The sequence below is a fragment of the Natrix helvetica genome (genome assembly GCF_964273705.1).
Source record: "Natrix helvetica genome assembly, chromosome: W".
Taxonomy (NCBI): Eukaryota; Metazoa; Chordata; class Lepidosauria; order Squamata; family Natricidae; genus Natrix; species Natrix helvetica.
This window is the reverse complement of record NC_138555.1, coordinates 82690276-82706702: the sequence shown is the minus strand read 5'-3', so window position 1 is coordinate 82706702 and position 16427 is coordinate 82690276. Positions and strand designations below refer to the sequence as shown.

Below are 16427 nucleotides of genomic sequence, written 5' to 3'. Positions count from 1 at the left end.
AAATTGGGCAGGTTCTAGGAATGTCTACTCACCGATATCCCAGCTGGCTTCTGCCCGGCGAATGGTGGCAAAAGTTGGCTTGGAGCTCTGCAGGGGAGGGTGAGGTCTCCATCCTCTTTGCCCTGGGTGGATTTAAGACAAATAAAACAAATATCGATCAATAGCCCACGCTGCCCTAGAAATCAGGAGACGGGAAGTTCTAGTCCTGCTTTAGGCACGACAGCCGGCTGGGTGACTTTGGGCCAATCAACCAGGAGACAGGGAGTTCTAGTCCCACCTTAGTTGTGAAAATCAGCTGGGTGACTTTAAGCCAATCACCGGCAGACAGTGAGTTCTAGTCCTGCCTTAAGCACAAAATCCAGCCACAAAATCAGTCCCTCTCTCTCTACGTCAGCCCACCTCACAGGGTTGTTGTTGTGGGAAAAACAGGCGCGGGAAAGAGCATTGGGTACATTCCCCACTTGAATTAGAGTCAAAAAGGCGGGACAAATAAATAGAACATTAATTTTAGGGAAGAACCCCTTCAGGAGAGCACTTCCTTCTTTGACATCCCCGATTTTAAGCCGCCGACCCCTTGAAGTCCCGCGTGCGTCGAAAGAGCTTCCTGTGACCACACGATGCCCCCGGACTCCTATTCGTAAGGGGAGGGGGACCCAAGCTGAGAAGGTTGGATGATGCTACCTACCGGTGTCATCCGAAGACCGTCTCCTCTGCTGCTCCCGTAGACTTTCCATCCTTTGCTCCATTTCAACGCTCTACTCAAGGAAGAAAAGCCGAGGAGTTACCTCCCACGGGCCAGAATAACCGAAGGGACCTTGGAGGTCTTCTAGTCCAACCCCCTGCTGATGCAGGAGACCCTAGACCCGGGACGGGGAACCTATGGCAACCGTGCTGCGGGTGGCACGCAGAGTCCCCAACCAGCGAAGCGAACTAATGGCCTCCTGCAAGCTCCACTCCCCTGGCGCTCCCTTTTTTATTTCCTCTGGGAGGGGCCGTTCATCGTCCACCTGCGGCCTTCCATTCTTTAGCTGTTCCCTTCATCTGGCAACTCTGCGCATGCGCACACCGGGAACAGGCTCCAGCTGTTCTTCTGCCTCACTGATGTCGGACTCCGAAGGCAGCTGATAACTGTCGGATGGCCCTGGCCCCCTCTCTGCCTCCAACACAGAGCCCTCCTCAGAGCCTTCCCCAGACTCCAGGCCTGGCCCAGGTTCCTCCCCAACCCTCCTCACTCTCTGAATCTGCTGCCAACTCAGCTTGGTGCTGGTGGGCCACAACATTCTCCCTCCGTTAACGCAGCCTAGGATTGCATTGGCCATTTTGGTAGCAGAGTGCGGCCTCACCATGAGGTGATTTTTCGGCTTCAACCAATGACCCCGCGTGCTCCCCCTTTCCCACAATCGGCCTTGGTTCCCGTGACGGGCAGTTACCTCAAGTTTAGCATCCAAACTCCAACCTTTAGCCCGTTCCATGCCTGGCAGCGCTACACCTTGGACGCGCGACGGCTGTAGCAATTCGGTCCTGCGTCCGTCCGCCGGTGCCCTCTCTGAATCCGGAGTGGAAATCTTTTTTTTCGGAAGGAAAGGAAAATGGCCTTAGGGTAGAATAAATCAGAACAGAGCTGGAAGGGACCTTTGGAGGTCTTCTAGTCCAACCCCCTGCTCAAGCAAGAGACCGTAGACTATTTCAGACAGATGGTTGACCAGTCTTTTCTTAAAAAAAACCCCCAGGGATGGAGCCCCTACAACTTCTAGTGGCCAGCTGTTCCACGGGTGAATTGTCCTCACTGTTTGGAAGTTGCTCCTTAGTTCCAAAGTTGCTTTTCTCCTTGATTAGTTTCCATCCATTGCTTCTTGTCCTGCCTTCTGGTGGTTTGGAAAATAAATTGACCTCCCCCCCCCTCCTCTTGGTGGCATCACGCCCCAAATACTGGAAGACAGCTCTCATTTCACCCCTAATTCTTCTTTTATCTACAGTGGCTAAACCCAAATCCCGCAACCGTTTTTCATATGTTTTTAGTCTCCGGGCCTTTTAATGATCTTAGTTGCTCTTCTTTGCATTTTTCCCAACATCTCAACCTCTCGGTTATAGTGTGGTGACTGCAATGGGATCCACTAGGAAGCCAAGGTCTCTCCCGCAATTGCGGTTTGTGAGCCAGGTTTCACCGACTCTGGGTTTATCATTACCTATCCGTACCTTTTGGTATAGAATAGAATAGAATAGAATAGAATTCAGAATAGAATAGAATAGAATTCAGAATAGAATAGAATAGAATTCAGAATAGAATAGAATAACACAGTTGGAAGGGACCTTGGAGGTCTTCTAGTCCAACCCCCTGCCTAGGCAGGAAACCCTATACCGTTTCAGACAAATAGCTATCCAACATCTTCTTAAAGACTTCCAGTGTTGGGGCATTCACAACTTCTGGAGGCAGCTTCTGTTCCCCTGATGAATTGTTCTCACTGTCAGGAAGTTTCTCCTCAGTTCTAAGTTGCTTCTCTCCTTGATTAGTTTCCACCCGTTGCTTCTTGTTCTACCCTCAAGTGCCTTGGAGAATAGTTTGAGTCCCTCTTCTTTGTGGCAACCTCTGAGATATTGGAAGACTGCTATCATGTCTCCCCTAGTCCTTCTTTTCATTCAACTAGACATACCCAGTTCCTGCAACCGTTCTTCATATGTTTTAGCCTCCAGTCCCCTAATCCTCTTTGTTGCTCTTCTCTGCACTCTTTCTAGACTCTCCGGATCTTTTCTACATCGTGATGACCAAAACTGAATGCCGTATTCCAAGTGTGGCCTTACCAAGGCTTTATAAAATGGTATTAACACTTCACATGATCTTGATTCTATCCCTTCTGTAGCCTAGAACTGTGCTGGCTTTTTTGGCAGCTGCTGCCCATGGCTGGCTCCTATTTAAATGGTTGTCCACTAGGACTCCAAGATCCCTCTCCCAGTTACTGTTTTTAAGCCATGTCTCGCCTACTCTACTTATCACTATCTTCTTTGAATGATCCCATCATCCCTTGTAGGTGGACAACTGAATGGAGCCGAGGTTTACTGGCCAGATGCCCTTCCTGTTGCCAAGGAGGAGTTTTGTTCAGCAGACAGATTCTCATGGTGCCCAGAGAGAGAAAAGTATCTGCCTCTACCTAGGATTGAACTCACTGCCCTCTGATTGTCAGGCGAGAGCTCCACCTCTATGCCACCGCACCATTAACCAATTTCATGGTATTTATTTTGTACAATGGCAATAAAGACTATACTATACACTCCTACTCTCTGTACTTATATCTTTGTTTTTCCCCCCCCTGCCTGGGTGTAACCTACCATGTCCCAGCCCTTTCCCCCGGAAGTAAATTTCCTCACCTGTTTGGAACGGCCCGGGAGGCCTTTCACCCCGCTTCCGAGCGCTCCCACGACCGCCATTCCTGGAAGGGGCATGGAACCCCCTGTGATATCCTGGTCCAATTTCCACTCTTTCTCATGGGCGACCGAATAGATCAGGGCTTTCGGTTCCTCCCCACCCGGCGGTGGTGGGGGAGGATTGGGGGGCAGGTCTTCGGGGTCTCGCTCTCCCTTGATGCTGCGGTATCGGCGAAAATGGAAGAGCCCCTTTTTCCTCTTCCTTTGAAGCAGCGGGAGAGAATCGGACTGTCCCGGCCGTACCGCGCAGCTCTCCGAGATCCGAGGATAGCTGCGCAGGAAAGAAACGGCGGAACTAAGATAGCAGGATGTGGTTTGGGAAGACAGAAGGGAGAGAAACGTTAAGATCTGTAGGCCAGAGTTTGGTTCCCACCGGTTCGGACTGGTTCGGACGAAACAGTTGCGGTTTTCTGGCCTGGTTCGCTGGGACCGGTAAATTTTTGTGCTCGCTCAACACGCCCTCTCTCGGTGAAGCGGTAGCAAACTGGTCAGGAACCCACCAGCGGTATAGACGGTCCCTGACCTACGGCCACCACGGAGCCCGACATTTCTATCGCTAAGCGTGACAGGGGTTCAGTGAATTTGTGCCCCTGTCTTACAACCTTACAAAAAACACATATTACAAAAGTTAAAAAGAAATTAGATAGAGTATCCAACAAACCCAATTAGTATGAACAATAACATTTTAAAAGTTGGATTAAAATTAACAATTAAATCAAGCATTTATCTGATTTTGTTCAGGCCAGGCTGGCTTGCTGGAAAAGCCAACTTTTTAGGGCACGTCAGAAGGACCGGAGGTCAGGGATTATGCGGAGCTCCGGGGGCAGCTCATTCCAGAGGGAAGGCGCTCCCACAGAGAAGGCTCTCCCCCTGGGGGTCACCAGCCGACACTGTCTGGCCGACGGCACCCTGAGGAAGCCAACTCTGTGGGATCGTACTGGATGGTGGGAGGCTACTGGTGGCAGTAGGTGGTCTTGCAGGTACCCTGGGCCTAAGCCATGGAGCGCTTTAAAGGTCATAATTAATACCTTGAATCGCACCCGGAAAACAACCGGCAACCAGTGCAGGCCGCCTAAAAGGGGTGTAACATGGGAGCACCTAGGTACCCCCATGAAAAACCCGCGCGGCCGCATTCTGGACCAGCTGAAGCCTCCGGGTGCTCTTCAAGGGCAGCCCCATGTAGAGAGCATTGCAGTAGTCCAGGCGAGAAAGGACAAGGGCATGAGTGACTGTGCACAGAGCATCCCGATCCAGGAAGGGGCGCAACTGGCGTACCAAGCGAACTTGGTAAAAGCCCCCCCTGGTCACGGCCGTCAGGTGATCTTCTAAACTAAGCCGCGTATCCAGGAGGACTCCCAGATGGCGAGCCTTCTCTGAGGGGGCTAAAATTTCTCCCCCTATCGTCAAAGATGGGACAAGATGCACAAATCGGGATGACGGACACCACAGCCACTCAGTCTTGGAGGGATTGAGCCTGAGCCTGTTCCTCCCCATCCAGATCCGCACAGCCTCCAGGCATCGGGACATCACGTCGAGGGCATCGTTTGGGTGGTTTGGGCTAGAGATGAAAAGTTGGGTATCATCAGCATATTGATGATACCGTACCCCAAAACCACGGATGATCTCGCCCAGCGGTTTCATATATATGTTGAACAGGAGGGGTGAGAGAACCGACCCCTGGGGCACCCCACAAGTGACACGCCTTGGGGTAGATCCCTGCCCTCCAGTCAACACGAACTGCAACCGATCCGACAGGTAGGAGGAGAACCACCATAAAAAGGTGCCCCCCACTGAGTTGTCACAGTAGGATACTATGGTCGATGGTATCGGAAGCCGCCGAGAGGTCTAATAGGACCAGGACAGAGGAGCAGCTCCTGTCCCTGGGCCCGCCAGAGATCATCGACCAACGCAACCAATGCCGTCTCCGTGCTGTACCCGGGCCTAAAACCCAACTGAAATGGATCCAGGTAGACAGCTTCATCCATCAAGAAGATGTTGGATAGCTATTTGTCTGAAACGGTATAGGGTTTCCTGCCTAGGCAGGGGGTTGGACTAGAAGACCTCCAAGGTCCCTTCCAACTCTACTATTGTATTGTATTGTATTATCCCTGTCGACTCGCCCGAATCTACCCAGTCAGAGTCCAAGCCTGTCCGGATCCGAGCGATTTTATCCTGCAGATACTGAACAAATTCTTCAGCCCTACCCTGCAAGGGGTCTTCCCAGTTCCTTGGTTAAGTAAGGAGTGGGTCACCCTAAACAGGGCGGCTTGTCTGTGGACACGATAAGAGCGGAAAAATATTGCCGTTTTGCTGCTTTTATCGCCACTAAGTAGGATTTAATATGAATTCTTATTAATGTTCGATCAGATTCGGATCAGCTGGCCCTCCAACCACTCTCTAGGCGTCTTTTCCGGCGTTTCATCTCCTGGTGCTTCTCGGTAAACCAGGGTCTCCACATCTTTCCTACATCGTGGTGACCAGTAAAGCCACACTTGGAATGCCGTATTCCAAGTGTAGCCTTACCAAGGGATTATAAAGTGGTCTTAACCCTTCACGTGATCTTGATTTGTTGATGCAGCCTAGAACTGTATTGGCTTTTTTGGCTGGTGCTGCACACGGCTGGAGGAAGGGAGAAGGAGGAGGAAGAGGTGGAGGTAGTAGAAAGGGGAGAAGAAAGTGGGAAGGAGGAGGAAGAGGAAGTGGAAGGGGGGAGAGGGAGGAAGAAAGGTGGAGGAAGGGGAAGGGTTAATCCTCTCACAGTTACAGCATTTGAGCCAGGTACTCACCTACTCTGTGCTTATTATTATCTTCTTTTAATGACTCCATAATCCCTATCGGGGTGGAGTCAGGTCAACTGAATGGAGCTGTGTTTACTGGCCAGATGCCTTTCCCGTCACCAGTGCGGAGTTGTATTCAGCAGATATAATCTCATTGTGCCCAGAGAGAGAAATATCTGCCTCTACCTAGGATCGGAGTTCCCTCTCGCCCTCCCTGCTATTCAGTCAGGTACCACCTGTTCTAATACCTACACGCATTCGGTTTTTCTTGCCTAATTGCGCGACGTCCACCCCGCCCTACGGAGAACCTCCCTCAGCTCACCTGATGGTGTTGCTCAGAACTCGGCGGTTAAAAAACTCCTCGAGACCTTCATCCAGTCTGGACCCCAACCCATTCTCCTGTTCTCGGGATTCCAGGGAACGAAAAATTCGGTTCTGAAAGAGACGAAAAGCGCCAGGATCTATTCATTCTTCCCATTGTCAACTCGCAAAGCATCCCTGGCCTGCTCTCGAGTTGCCATAGGCGAAGGGGATGGGAAACCGATGAAGCCGCACGGCAGTCACAAACAGAAGCGGCATTCCAGGCATATCTTTCCCAAGGCTGTCTCCCAGGTTACCAGGTTACCCTCATTAAAGGAATCTTTTCGAATTCACTTCAGAGGGTTTGTCGTGTTTGGGGAGCAGGGTCAGAACAGCGACGGCAAGAGAATCGTCTTTGAAAAACGTCCGGACAGCCGGAGCGAGGGATGAAACGGCTCGTGAAGAACGAGAAGAGGAACGGATCGGTTAAAAAAAAAAGGGTTGGGAAAAAGGAAACCGATCTTTTGGACAAGCTACATACGCTGGAGCGGAACCGAGTCGAGCGAGGGGGCCGAGGCCTGCCGCACGTCCGGTGTTCGAGCCGACTCCCTTCTGTGGGCAGTTCGAAAAGCCCGTCGAAGGAGGCGCTGTGCGAGTAGGAATACGGTGCGTTGCCCACCAGGGAGATCCATCCGAGTGGCGAGTTCATATTAGCGGCTGTGAGGTCGCTGTCCTGCTCCGATCCACCTACAAAAATGGAGAGACGTTGTCAAGTCGTTGCCGTCGAGGCACCGCCGGACTGGATTCGATTTTACGACGGTCGTTCCGTGAATCTCACGGAAAGAATATCCAACAGGCGGTTTTGGTCAATTATTTTTTGCCCCCCCCAAAAAAACCACTTTTAGGTAGGCGAACAGGTGATTTTGCGCTCAAGTTAAACCCAGTTTTAAGGTCGACATGCCTTTTTCATTGCATGGAGGCAGGCAGTCCTTGACTTACGACCACAACGGAGCCCGCAAATGTATGTTTTGCTAAGCCAAACGTGCGTTAAGTGAGTTTCTCCCCCGTTTTGCGGCCTCCCTTGCTGCTGTCGTTAAGGGAATCACCACATTTGCTAAGTGAGTCACATGGTTGTTAAGTGGATCCCTCTTCCCCATTGGCTTCACTAGTCGGAAGGTCGCACAAGGGGAATCACATAACCCTGGGACCCTGCGACCGTCATAAATATGAGCCAGTCGCCAAAGGTCTGAATTGTGAGGACGTGACCACGGGGAACGCCGCAATGGTCGTGAGTGCGGAAAAAGATCCAGTCGCTTTTTTCAGCGTCGTAACTCTGGTCGCTAAATGAATGGTCGTAAGTCGAGGACTACCTCTGTGGATTTAAGAACAGCAGCTAGAAAAATCGTTGTTGCACTCACTAATGAAGGCGGAAGCGGGCCGGATCCTGCGGCAGTTCTTCTGTCTCTTGATCGCCATGGTGTCCTGCAGGAGAGAACATAGAATAATAGAGTTGGAGGGGACCTCAGAGGTCTTCTAGTCCAACCCACTGCTTCAGCAGGAGACTCTATACCAGTGGTGGGTTGGCAGGTGCCCCTTACCTGTATTTGAGCTCTTTGGCGCTTCTACGCACAGGTAAGGAGCGTGTGGCGCCTGCGCGACGCATTGGCGAGCAGCTGGAGTGTTGCGGCGGCTCGCGGAGGCATCACAAGAGGTAAGGGCGCATGCACGCGCCTTTCGGCCTTCCGGAGGGTGTGGGGAGGCCGTTTCTGCTCCGCTGGAGGCCCTCTAGAGGCTGGAAATGGTCCGTTTCCTGACTTCCGATAGGCCCGTTGGGCCATTTTTCATCCGGAAGTTGGAAAAGCCTTCGGACGGCGACAAAAGGAACCTATCGGGCCCACCTGAAGTCAGGAAACGGCTGTTTTTGGCCTCCAGAGGGCCTCCAGTGGGGTGGGAGGGGCCATTTTTGCCCTCCCCAGGCTCCAAGAAAGCACAACATGGGGGGGCAGGCATTTAATTATGGGTGTGGGGACGCCCACGTGCTTTTGGCACCTGAGGGGAAAAAAGGTTTGCCATCACTGCCCAAGACCATTTCAGACCAATGGTTGCCCAATCTCTTCTTAAAAACCTCCAGTGTTGGAGCATTCACAACCTCTAGTGGCAAACTGTTCCACTGGTTAATTGTCCTCACTGTTAGGAAATAGAATAGAATAAAATAGAATGGAATAGAATAGAGAATGGAATAGACTAGAAAAGAAGAGAAGAGAAAATAGAATAGAATGGAATAGAGGATAGAATTGAATAGAAGAGAAGAGAAAATAGAAAATAGAATAGAATAGAGAATAGAATTGAATAGAATAGAATAGAAAGAAGAGAATAGAGAATAGAGAATAGAATTGAATAGAATAGAAAAGAAGAGAAGAGGATATAGAATAGAATTGAATAGAAGAGAAAAGAAGAGAAGAGAAAATAGAATAGAATAGAATAGAATGGAATAGAATAGAATAGAAGAGTGAATAGAATAGAATTGAATAGAATAGAAAAGAAGAGAGAATATAGAATAGAATAGAATGGAATAGAATAGAATAGAGAATACAATCGAATTGAATAGAATAGAAAAGAAGAGAAGACAATATAGAATAGAATTGAATAGAATAGAAAAGAAAAGAAGAGAAAATAGAATAGAATAGAATGGAATGGAATGGAATAGAATAGTGAATAGAATAGAATGGAATAGAATAGAAAAGAAGAGAAGAGAATATAGAATAGAATAGAATGGAATAGAATAGAAAATACAATAGAATTGAATAGAATAGAAAAGAAGAGAATATAGAATAGAATAGAACTGAATAGAGAATAGAAAAGAATAGAATAGAATATAGAACAGAACACAACAGAATCAGAATTGGAAGGGACCTTGGAGGTCTTCTAGTCCAACCCCCTGCCTAGGCAGGAAACCCTACACCGTTCCAGACAAATGGCTATCCAACATCTTCTTAAAGACTTCCAGTGTTGGGGCATTCACAACTTCTGGAGGCAACTTCTGTTCCACTGATTCATTGTTCTCACTGTCAGGAAGTTTCTCCTCAGTTCTAAGTTGCTTCTCTCCTTGATTAGTTTCCACCCATTGCTTCTTGTTCTGTCCTCAGGTGCTTTGGAGAATAGTTTGACTCCCTCTTCTTTGTGGCAACCCCTGAGATATTGGAAGACTGCTATCATGTCTCCCCTAGTCCTCCTTTCTCTTAAGCTAAACATACCCAGTTCCTGCAACCGTTCTTCATATGTTTTAGCCTCCAGTCCCCTAATCCTCTTTGTTGCTCTTCTCTGCACTCTTTCTAGAGTCTCCACATCTTTTCTACATCGTGGTGACCAAACCTGAATGCAAATATTCCAAGTGTGGCCTTACCAAGGGATTGTAAAGTGGTATTAACACTTCACGTGATCTTGATTCTATCCCTCTGTTGATGCAGCCTAGAATTGTGTTGGCTTTTTTGGCAGCTGCTGCACACGGCTGGCTCCTATTTAAGCGATCGTTCGTTTAACGAGCCAAGCCAATGTTGGTCGCGCCGTCACTCAAACTCTACACAAGGCAGGAATTGCCAAAATCAAGGCCCTCGCCTGCAATCCGCCCGGATCCACTTACGATGTTGGAATCGAGTTCGTGATCGGTGAACTCTTTCGGGGCCTGGAGTTGGGGTTTCCCCAGATGTTCGGGAAGGATGAGGTTATCCTGGCTCTCCGAAAGCCGGTGGAGATGAGTGATGTGCTGGGCCTGCGTTTGGAAACAGGAGAGAGGGAAGACGGAAGAGGTCAGCTTGCAGTTATTCCGAGAGCAGATCTGCAGTACCGGAGCTGAACACAAGGGGGATCCAAAATAAAATGAGTGGTGCGGTGGCTGTGAGTTCAATCCTAGGTAGAGGCAGATATTTCTCTCTCTGGGCACAATGAGAATCTCCCTGCTGAAGAAAACTCCTCATTGGCAATAGGAAAGGCATCTGGCCATCCAATTAGCAGCCTGCCTAGCTTCGAAGGCAAACAAGGTCAACCGGGCACTCTGATCGGCTGAGATACCAGGCTGCAAATCAATGAAATGAAACGAGGACGTGGAAGGGGGAGGGGAGTGAGTCATTGGGACACCCTAGAGGTCATCCTTACCAGGTTCTTGTGAGCGTAATACAACTCCTCCAGGAGTTCCTCCACAATGGTGTTGGTGAGATACGTGACGACCGAGAGCTTCACCTCACTACATCAGAGGATGAACAACAAAATAACAGAGTCATAGAGTTGGAAGGGACCTTGGAGGTCTTCTAGTCCAACCCCCTGCTCAAGCAGGAAACCCTATACATCTCAGACAAATGGTTGTCCAATCTCGTCTTTAAAAGGAGGAGGAGGAGGAGGAGGAGGAGAAGGAGAATAGAATTGGAAGGGACCTTCTAATCCAACCCCCTGCTTAAGAGAAACCCTATGTCCAATCTCGCCTTTAAAAGGAGGAGGAGGAGAATAGAATTGGAAGGGACCTTGGAGGTCTTCTAGTCCAACCCCCTGCTTAAGAGAAACCCTGTGTCCAATCTCGCCTTTAAAAGGAGGAGGAGGAGGAGGAGGAGAATAGAATTGGAAGGGACCTTGGAGGTCTTCTAGTCCAACCCCCTGCTTAAAAGAAACCCTGTGTCCAATCTCGTCTTTAAAAGGAGGAGGAGGAGAATAGAATTGGAAGGGACCTTGGAGGTCTCCTAGTCCAACCCCCTGCTTAAAAGAAAACCTATGTCCGATCTCGCCTTTAAAAGGAGGAGGAGGAGGAGGAGGAGAATTGAATTGGAAGGTACCTTAGAGGTCATCTAGTCCAACCCCCCTTGCTGGACTATTTTCAGCCTGAGGCTGCTTGAGGGGGGTCTGTGCACGCGTGACCACTTTGCTCTGGGACTTGCCAGAAACGTGGGAGCGTTTGGGGGAAACCTGGAGCAATCAAGGGGTAGTTTGAACGTCCAGCTGCCTCTGCGACCTCCGTATCCCGTGTCCCGACTGAGACTATCCCTCCCTGAACCCCACCTTTTGAACAAAGAAAATCTACACCCCAATTCTTACTTGAGCTTGTTCTGGATATCCTGGCCAGCCTGCTCCAGCAAAGCGCCGCGGATAAAGTTTCGGGGCACGGTGAGATGCTCCGAAACAGCGGCCAGCATCTTGTGATGTTCTTCAGCGGCCTGGACGGCGTGTGGACACAACTCCTGGGTGAGGGCCACCATGGATTCCAAGATCATCTGGCCGAGAGAGGAACCATGAATCAGGGTTAGCGAAAGAGGGGAACGGAGATCAGCCAAGATGGTCATCTCACAACCACCACAAGATACCTCCAATTCCCAAGACCAAGGACGTCCCACCCAAGAGGACTTTGCCACCATCCCTAGCGTGAAAGGGGACGGTGGCGTTTCCTTCACCTGCAGTTCCTTGTCGACGGCTTTCGCCACTTCGTTGGCCATGGACTCCAGGCGGTGCCGCACAGGCCCATCACTGGCCAAGAGGTGCCCAAGTTCATAGAGGCTGGGAAAGAGCTGGAGGAAAAAAGAGAGGATGAAGAACGTTCCTCAATCTTAGCATCTTTAAGAAGGGTAGACCTTAACTACAAGAAGTCCCCAGCCAGCTCTGTTGGCTGGGGAATTCTGGGAATTGAAGTCCACCCTTCTTAAAGTTGAAGTCCATCCTTCTTAAACTTGGTCTATCCTTCTTAAACTTGGTTCATCCTTCTTAAACTTGGTCCATCCTTCTTAAACTTGGTCCATGCTTCTTAAACTTGGTCCATGCTTCTTAAACTTGGTCTATCCTTCTTAAACTTGGTTCATCCTTCTTAAACTTTGTCAATCCTTCTTAAACCTGGTCTATCCTTCTTAAACTTGGTCCATCCTTCTTAAACCTGGTCTATCCTTCTTAAACTTGGTCCATCCTTCTTAAACCTGGTCTATCCTTCTTAAACTTGGTCCATCCTTCTTAAACCTGGTCTATCCTTCTTAAACTTGGTCCATCCTTCTTAAACTTGGTCTATCCTTCTTAAACCTGGTCTATCCTTCTTAAACCTGGTCCATCCTTCTTAAACTTGGTCCATCCTTCTTAAACCTGGTCTATCCTTCTTAAACTTGGTCCATCCTTCTTAAACTTGGTCTATCCTTCTTAAACTTGGTTCATCCTTCTTAAACTTTGTCAATCCTTCTTAAACTTTGTCAATCCTTCTTAAACTTGGTCTATCCTTCTTAAACTTGGTCTATCCTTCTTAAACTTGGTCTATCCTTCTTAAACCTGGTCTATCCTTCTTAAACTTGGTCCATCCTTCTTAAACTTGGTCTATCCTTCTTAAACCTGGTCTATCCTTCTTAAACTTGGTCTATCCTTCTTAAACCTGGTCCATCCTTCTTAAACTTGGTCTATCCTTCTTAAACCTGGTCTATCCTTCTTAAACTTGGTCTATCCTTCTTAAACCTGGTCTATCCTTCTTAAACTTGGTCTATCCTTCTTAAACCTGGTCTATCCTTCTTAAACTTGGTCTATCCTTCTTAAACCTGGTCCATCCTTCTTAAACTTGAAGTCCAGCCTTCTTAAACCTGAATTCCACAAAGTGGAGTTCAGTTTTAAGAAGGGGGGGGGGTTCGAGAGGCCAAAAATGCTGTATTCAGTGTATAAGACTCACCCAGATTTTCACCCTCTTTTTTGAGGGAAAGAGGTCCATCTTATACTCCGAAAAATACAGTATTCTCTTTAATTTCCTCTTGTAAATGACATACCCTGACAATGCACTGTATTCAAAATGTTTATGAATAAAACAATAATCATTTTAAAAATGAGCGGTTGCAAGACAAGGACGATCCACGGAAGGACAAAGGGTTTGTCTTACCGCTCTTGAATTCTTAGCTTCTTTCATCAATTTCCGGGCATACAGGACTTCCTCCTGGACAGAATCGGCCGAGCACGTCCTCAGGACCCGCAGCTCCTCCTGAACTCGCACGCAAAGCCGGCTCATCATCTAAGGAGGGGACAGGAGAGGAGATTGTTAACTCAGACAACCCCCCTTGACCTGAAAATCCTCCAATGTGTCTGTCCTCACAAACCCATCAGAGATCCTGGAGGTATTCAGGTCACCCTCGAATCCCATCTGATCTTGCGGCATCCCCCCTTGGTCACATCTGCAAGTTTTCCCCCCTCCCCTCCGCTCCCCCCCAGATGTTAAGGATGGATGGGAGAAGTGGCTCCAGGGAGATGGGAACGTTTACTTGCTCGGCGCTATGGGTGACGATTCCTTGGTGGAGTCGGAAAGCTTGATCTTGGGAGATCTTTGAAGAATGGTTGTTCCGCAGGAGACACCACTGGATCTGAGGAAGGACGAGAAGATGGAGATAGCGGTGAAGACAGAGCAGCTAAAATTGCAGAAGGGTCAAGAAAACAGAGGTAGCGGTGAAGACAGAACAGCTAAATTGAAGAAGGGAGGAGAAGACGGAGATAGCAGTGAAAACAGAACAGCTAAATTACAGAAGGGAGGAGAAGACGGAGATAGCGGTGAAGACAGAACAGCTAAATTACAGAAGGGAGGAGTAGATGGAGATAGCGGTGAAGACAGAACAGCTAAATTGCAGAGGGGAGGAGTAGATGGAGATAGCGGTGAAGACAGAACGGCTAAAATGCAGACGGGAGGAGAAGACGGAGATAGCGGTGAAGACAGAACGGCTAAATTGAAGAAGGGAGGAGAAGACGGAGATAGCAGTGAAAACAGAACAGCTAAATTACAGAAGGGAGGAGAAGGCGGAGATAGCGGTGAAGACAGAACAGCTAAATTGCAGAGGGGAGGAGTAGATGGAGATAGCGGTGAAGACAGAACGGCTAAAATGCAGAGGGGAGGAGAAGATGGAGATAGCGGTAAAGACAGAACAGCTAAATTGAAGAAGGGAGGAGAAGACGGAGATAGCGGTGAAGACAGAACGGCTAAAATGCAGAGGGGAGGAGAAGACGGAGATAGCGATGAAGACAGAACAGCTAAAATGCAGAGGGGAGGAGAAGACGGAGATAGCGGTGAAGACAGAACAGCTAAATTGAAGAAGGGAGGAGAAGACGGAGATAGCGGTAAAGACAGAACAGCTAAATTGAAGAAGGGAGGAGAAGACGGAGATAGCGGTGAAGACAGAACAGCTAAATTGAAGAAGGGAGGAGAAGACGGAGATAGCAGTGAAAACAGAACAGCTAAATTACAGAAGGGAGGAGAAGGCGGAGATAGTGGCGAAGACAGAACAGCTAAAATGCAGAGGGGAGGAGAAGACGGAGATAGCGGTGAAGACAGAACAGCTAAAATGCAGAGGGGAGGATAAGACGGAGATAGCGGTGAAGACAGAACAGCTAAATTGAAGAAGGGAGGAGAAGATGGAGATAGCGGTGAAGACTGAACAGCTAAATTGAAGAAGGGAGGAGAAGACGGAAATAGCGGTGAAGACAGAACAGCTAAATTGCAGAGGGGAGGAGAAGATGGAGATAGCGGTAAAGACAGAACGGCTAAATTGAAGAAGGGAGGAGAAGACGGAGATAGCGGTGAAGACAGAACGGCTAAAATGCAGAGGGGAGGAGAAGACGGAGATAGCGATGAAGACAGAACAGCTAAAATGCAGAGGGGAGGAGAAGACGGAGATAGCGGTGAAGACAGAACAGCTAAAAAGGGGCCAGAAGAGGGAGATAGCGGTGAGGACAGAACAACTAAATTGCAGCCGGTCTTTAAGTTACTACCATCATGCAGCCTGTGCATTGTGGATGTCAATCTATATATATAAAAGCCAAGCACCACTCACTCATCACGAAATCTCCAGAACCGTAAAGTCTACAAACTTGAAAATAGGCACATATGTTCCTCTTGGCTTCTAGGTGTTCGCTAAGAAAGGATTTTTCAAAATGACCATCAGATCTTTAGTATTTCTTATACAGTAATTAACACACACTGATGCTAAGGCATTAGACATTCTACTCCCCCTCCCCACCTGAAAAGAACTCTGATCCAACTGTCCCAACACATTGTTGTTTATTGAATCACTGCAGTGGATAAATCAGCCACCGTTGTTCAGCAAATCACTGCTAAGAGGAACAGTGAATCCGTCATAAATACAAATCCGTTGCCAAGCATCCGAATTTTGATCACGATTTACGACCGCCTAAAATTTCTCTCGCTAAGCGAGACAGTGGTTGAGTGAATCTTGCCCTGTTTGGCAACCTTTCTTGCTACAGTTGTTAAGAGAATCACGGCGGTTGTTAAGCGGGTGAGACGGTTGTTAAGTGAATCGGGCTTCCCCGTTGCTCATCAGATGGTCCCCAAAGGGGAATCACAAGACTCCCAGACACTGTCAACCGTCGTAAGTGTGAACAGTTGCCAAGGATCGCGTGCACCTGGGGATGCGGCAACGGTCATAACTGTGAAAAACGGACCCTTTCTTCAGGGCTGTTGTAACTTTGAACGGTCACTAAGTGAACCGTCATAGGTCGAGGACTACCTGTAACACACCGTGAAGGGACCTCAGAGGTCTTCTAGTCCAACCCCCGGCTCAGGCAGGAGACCCTCTGCCCTTCCAGAAAAACGGCTGTCCGATCTCGTCTTAAAAACCTTCAGTGTTGGAGGTTCTGGTGGCAAGCTGTTCCACTGGTTAATGAATTAATGAGTTAATTAATAATGCCAGATTGGTGGGAAGGGGCTCACCTTTTGCCAAACCTCGTCCGTCCGGTCGGGGGCATTGCGGTACGCCGTGGTGATGTCGCTCATGGGCAAAGCCATAAATTTGAGGGTGTAGTTGCTTAAAAAGGAAGACAATTTGAAAAATCTGTTTTGAATCATGTCCGAGTGGCCCGTAGAGGTGCCAAGGGCGTCCAGCTAATCCTGGACTTACGACCATAATGAAGTCCAACATGTCCGGTGGCTAAGTG

The 16427-nt window shown here is 48.8% G+C and overlaps 1 protein-coding gene across 1 annotated transcript in view; it reads right to left on the bottom strand.

The window, feature by feature from the left end:
- Positions 1-24: 24 nt before the first annotated feature.
- Positions 25-16427, bottom strand: part of LOC309400629 (capping protein, Arp2/3 and myosin-I linker protein 3-like) — a gene marked incomplete at its 3' end in the record, with an annotated part of 67020 nt that continues 50617 nt past the window's right edge. The window contains exons 23-36 of the mRNA XM_081969189.1: positions 16204-16297; positions 13751-13849; positions 13375-13503; positions 11930-12043; positions 11577-11752; positions 10650-10737; positions 10138-10266; positions 7916-7979; positions 7039-7244; positions 6520-6632; positions 3364-3691; positions 1431-1565; positions 686-755; positions 25-122 (exon numbers count right to left, since the gene is read on the bottom strand). Of these exons, the coding sequence (XP_081825315.1) occupies positions 25-122; positions 686-755; positions 1431-1565; positions 3364-3691; positions 6520-6632; positions 7039-7244; positions 7916-7979; positions 10138-10266; positions 10650-10737; positions 11577-11752; positions 11930-12043; positions 13375-13503; positions 13751-13849; positions 16204-16297 (1843 nt within the window). The remainder of the gene's footprint in view (positions 123-685; positions 756-1430; positions 1566-3363; positions 3692-6519; positions 6633-7038; positions 7245-7915; positions 7980-10137; positions 10267-10649; positions 10738-11576; positions 11753-11929; positions 12044-13374; positions 13504-13750; positions 13850-16203; positions 16298-16427) is intronic.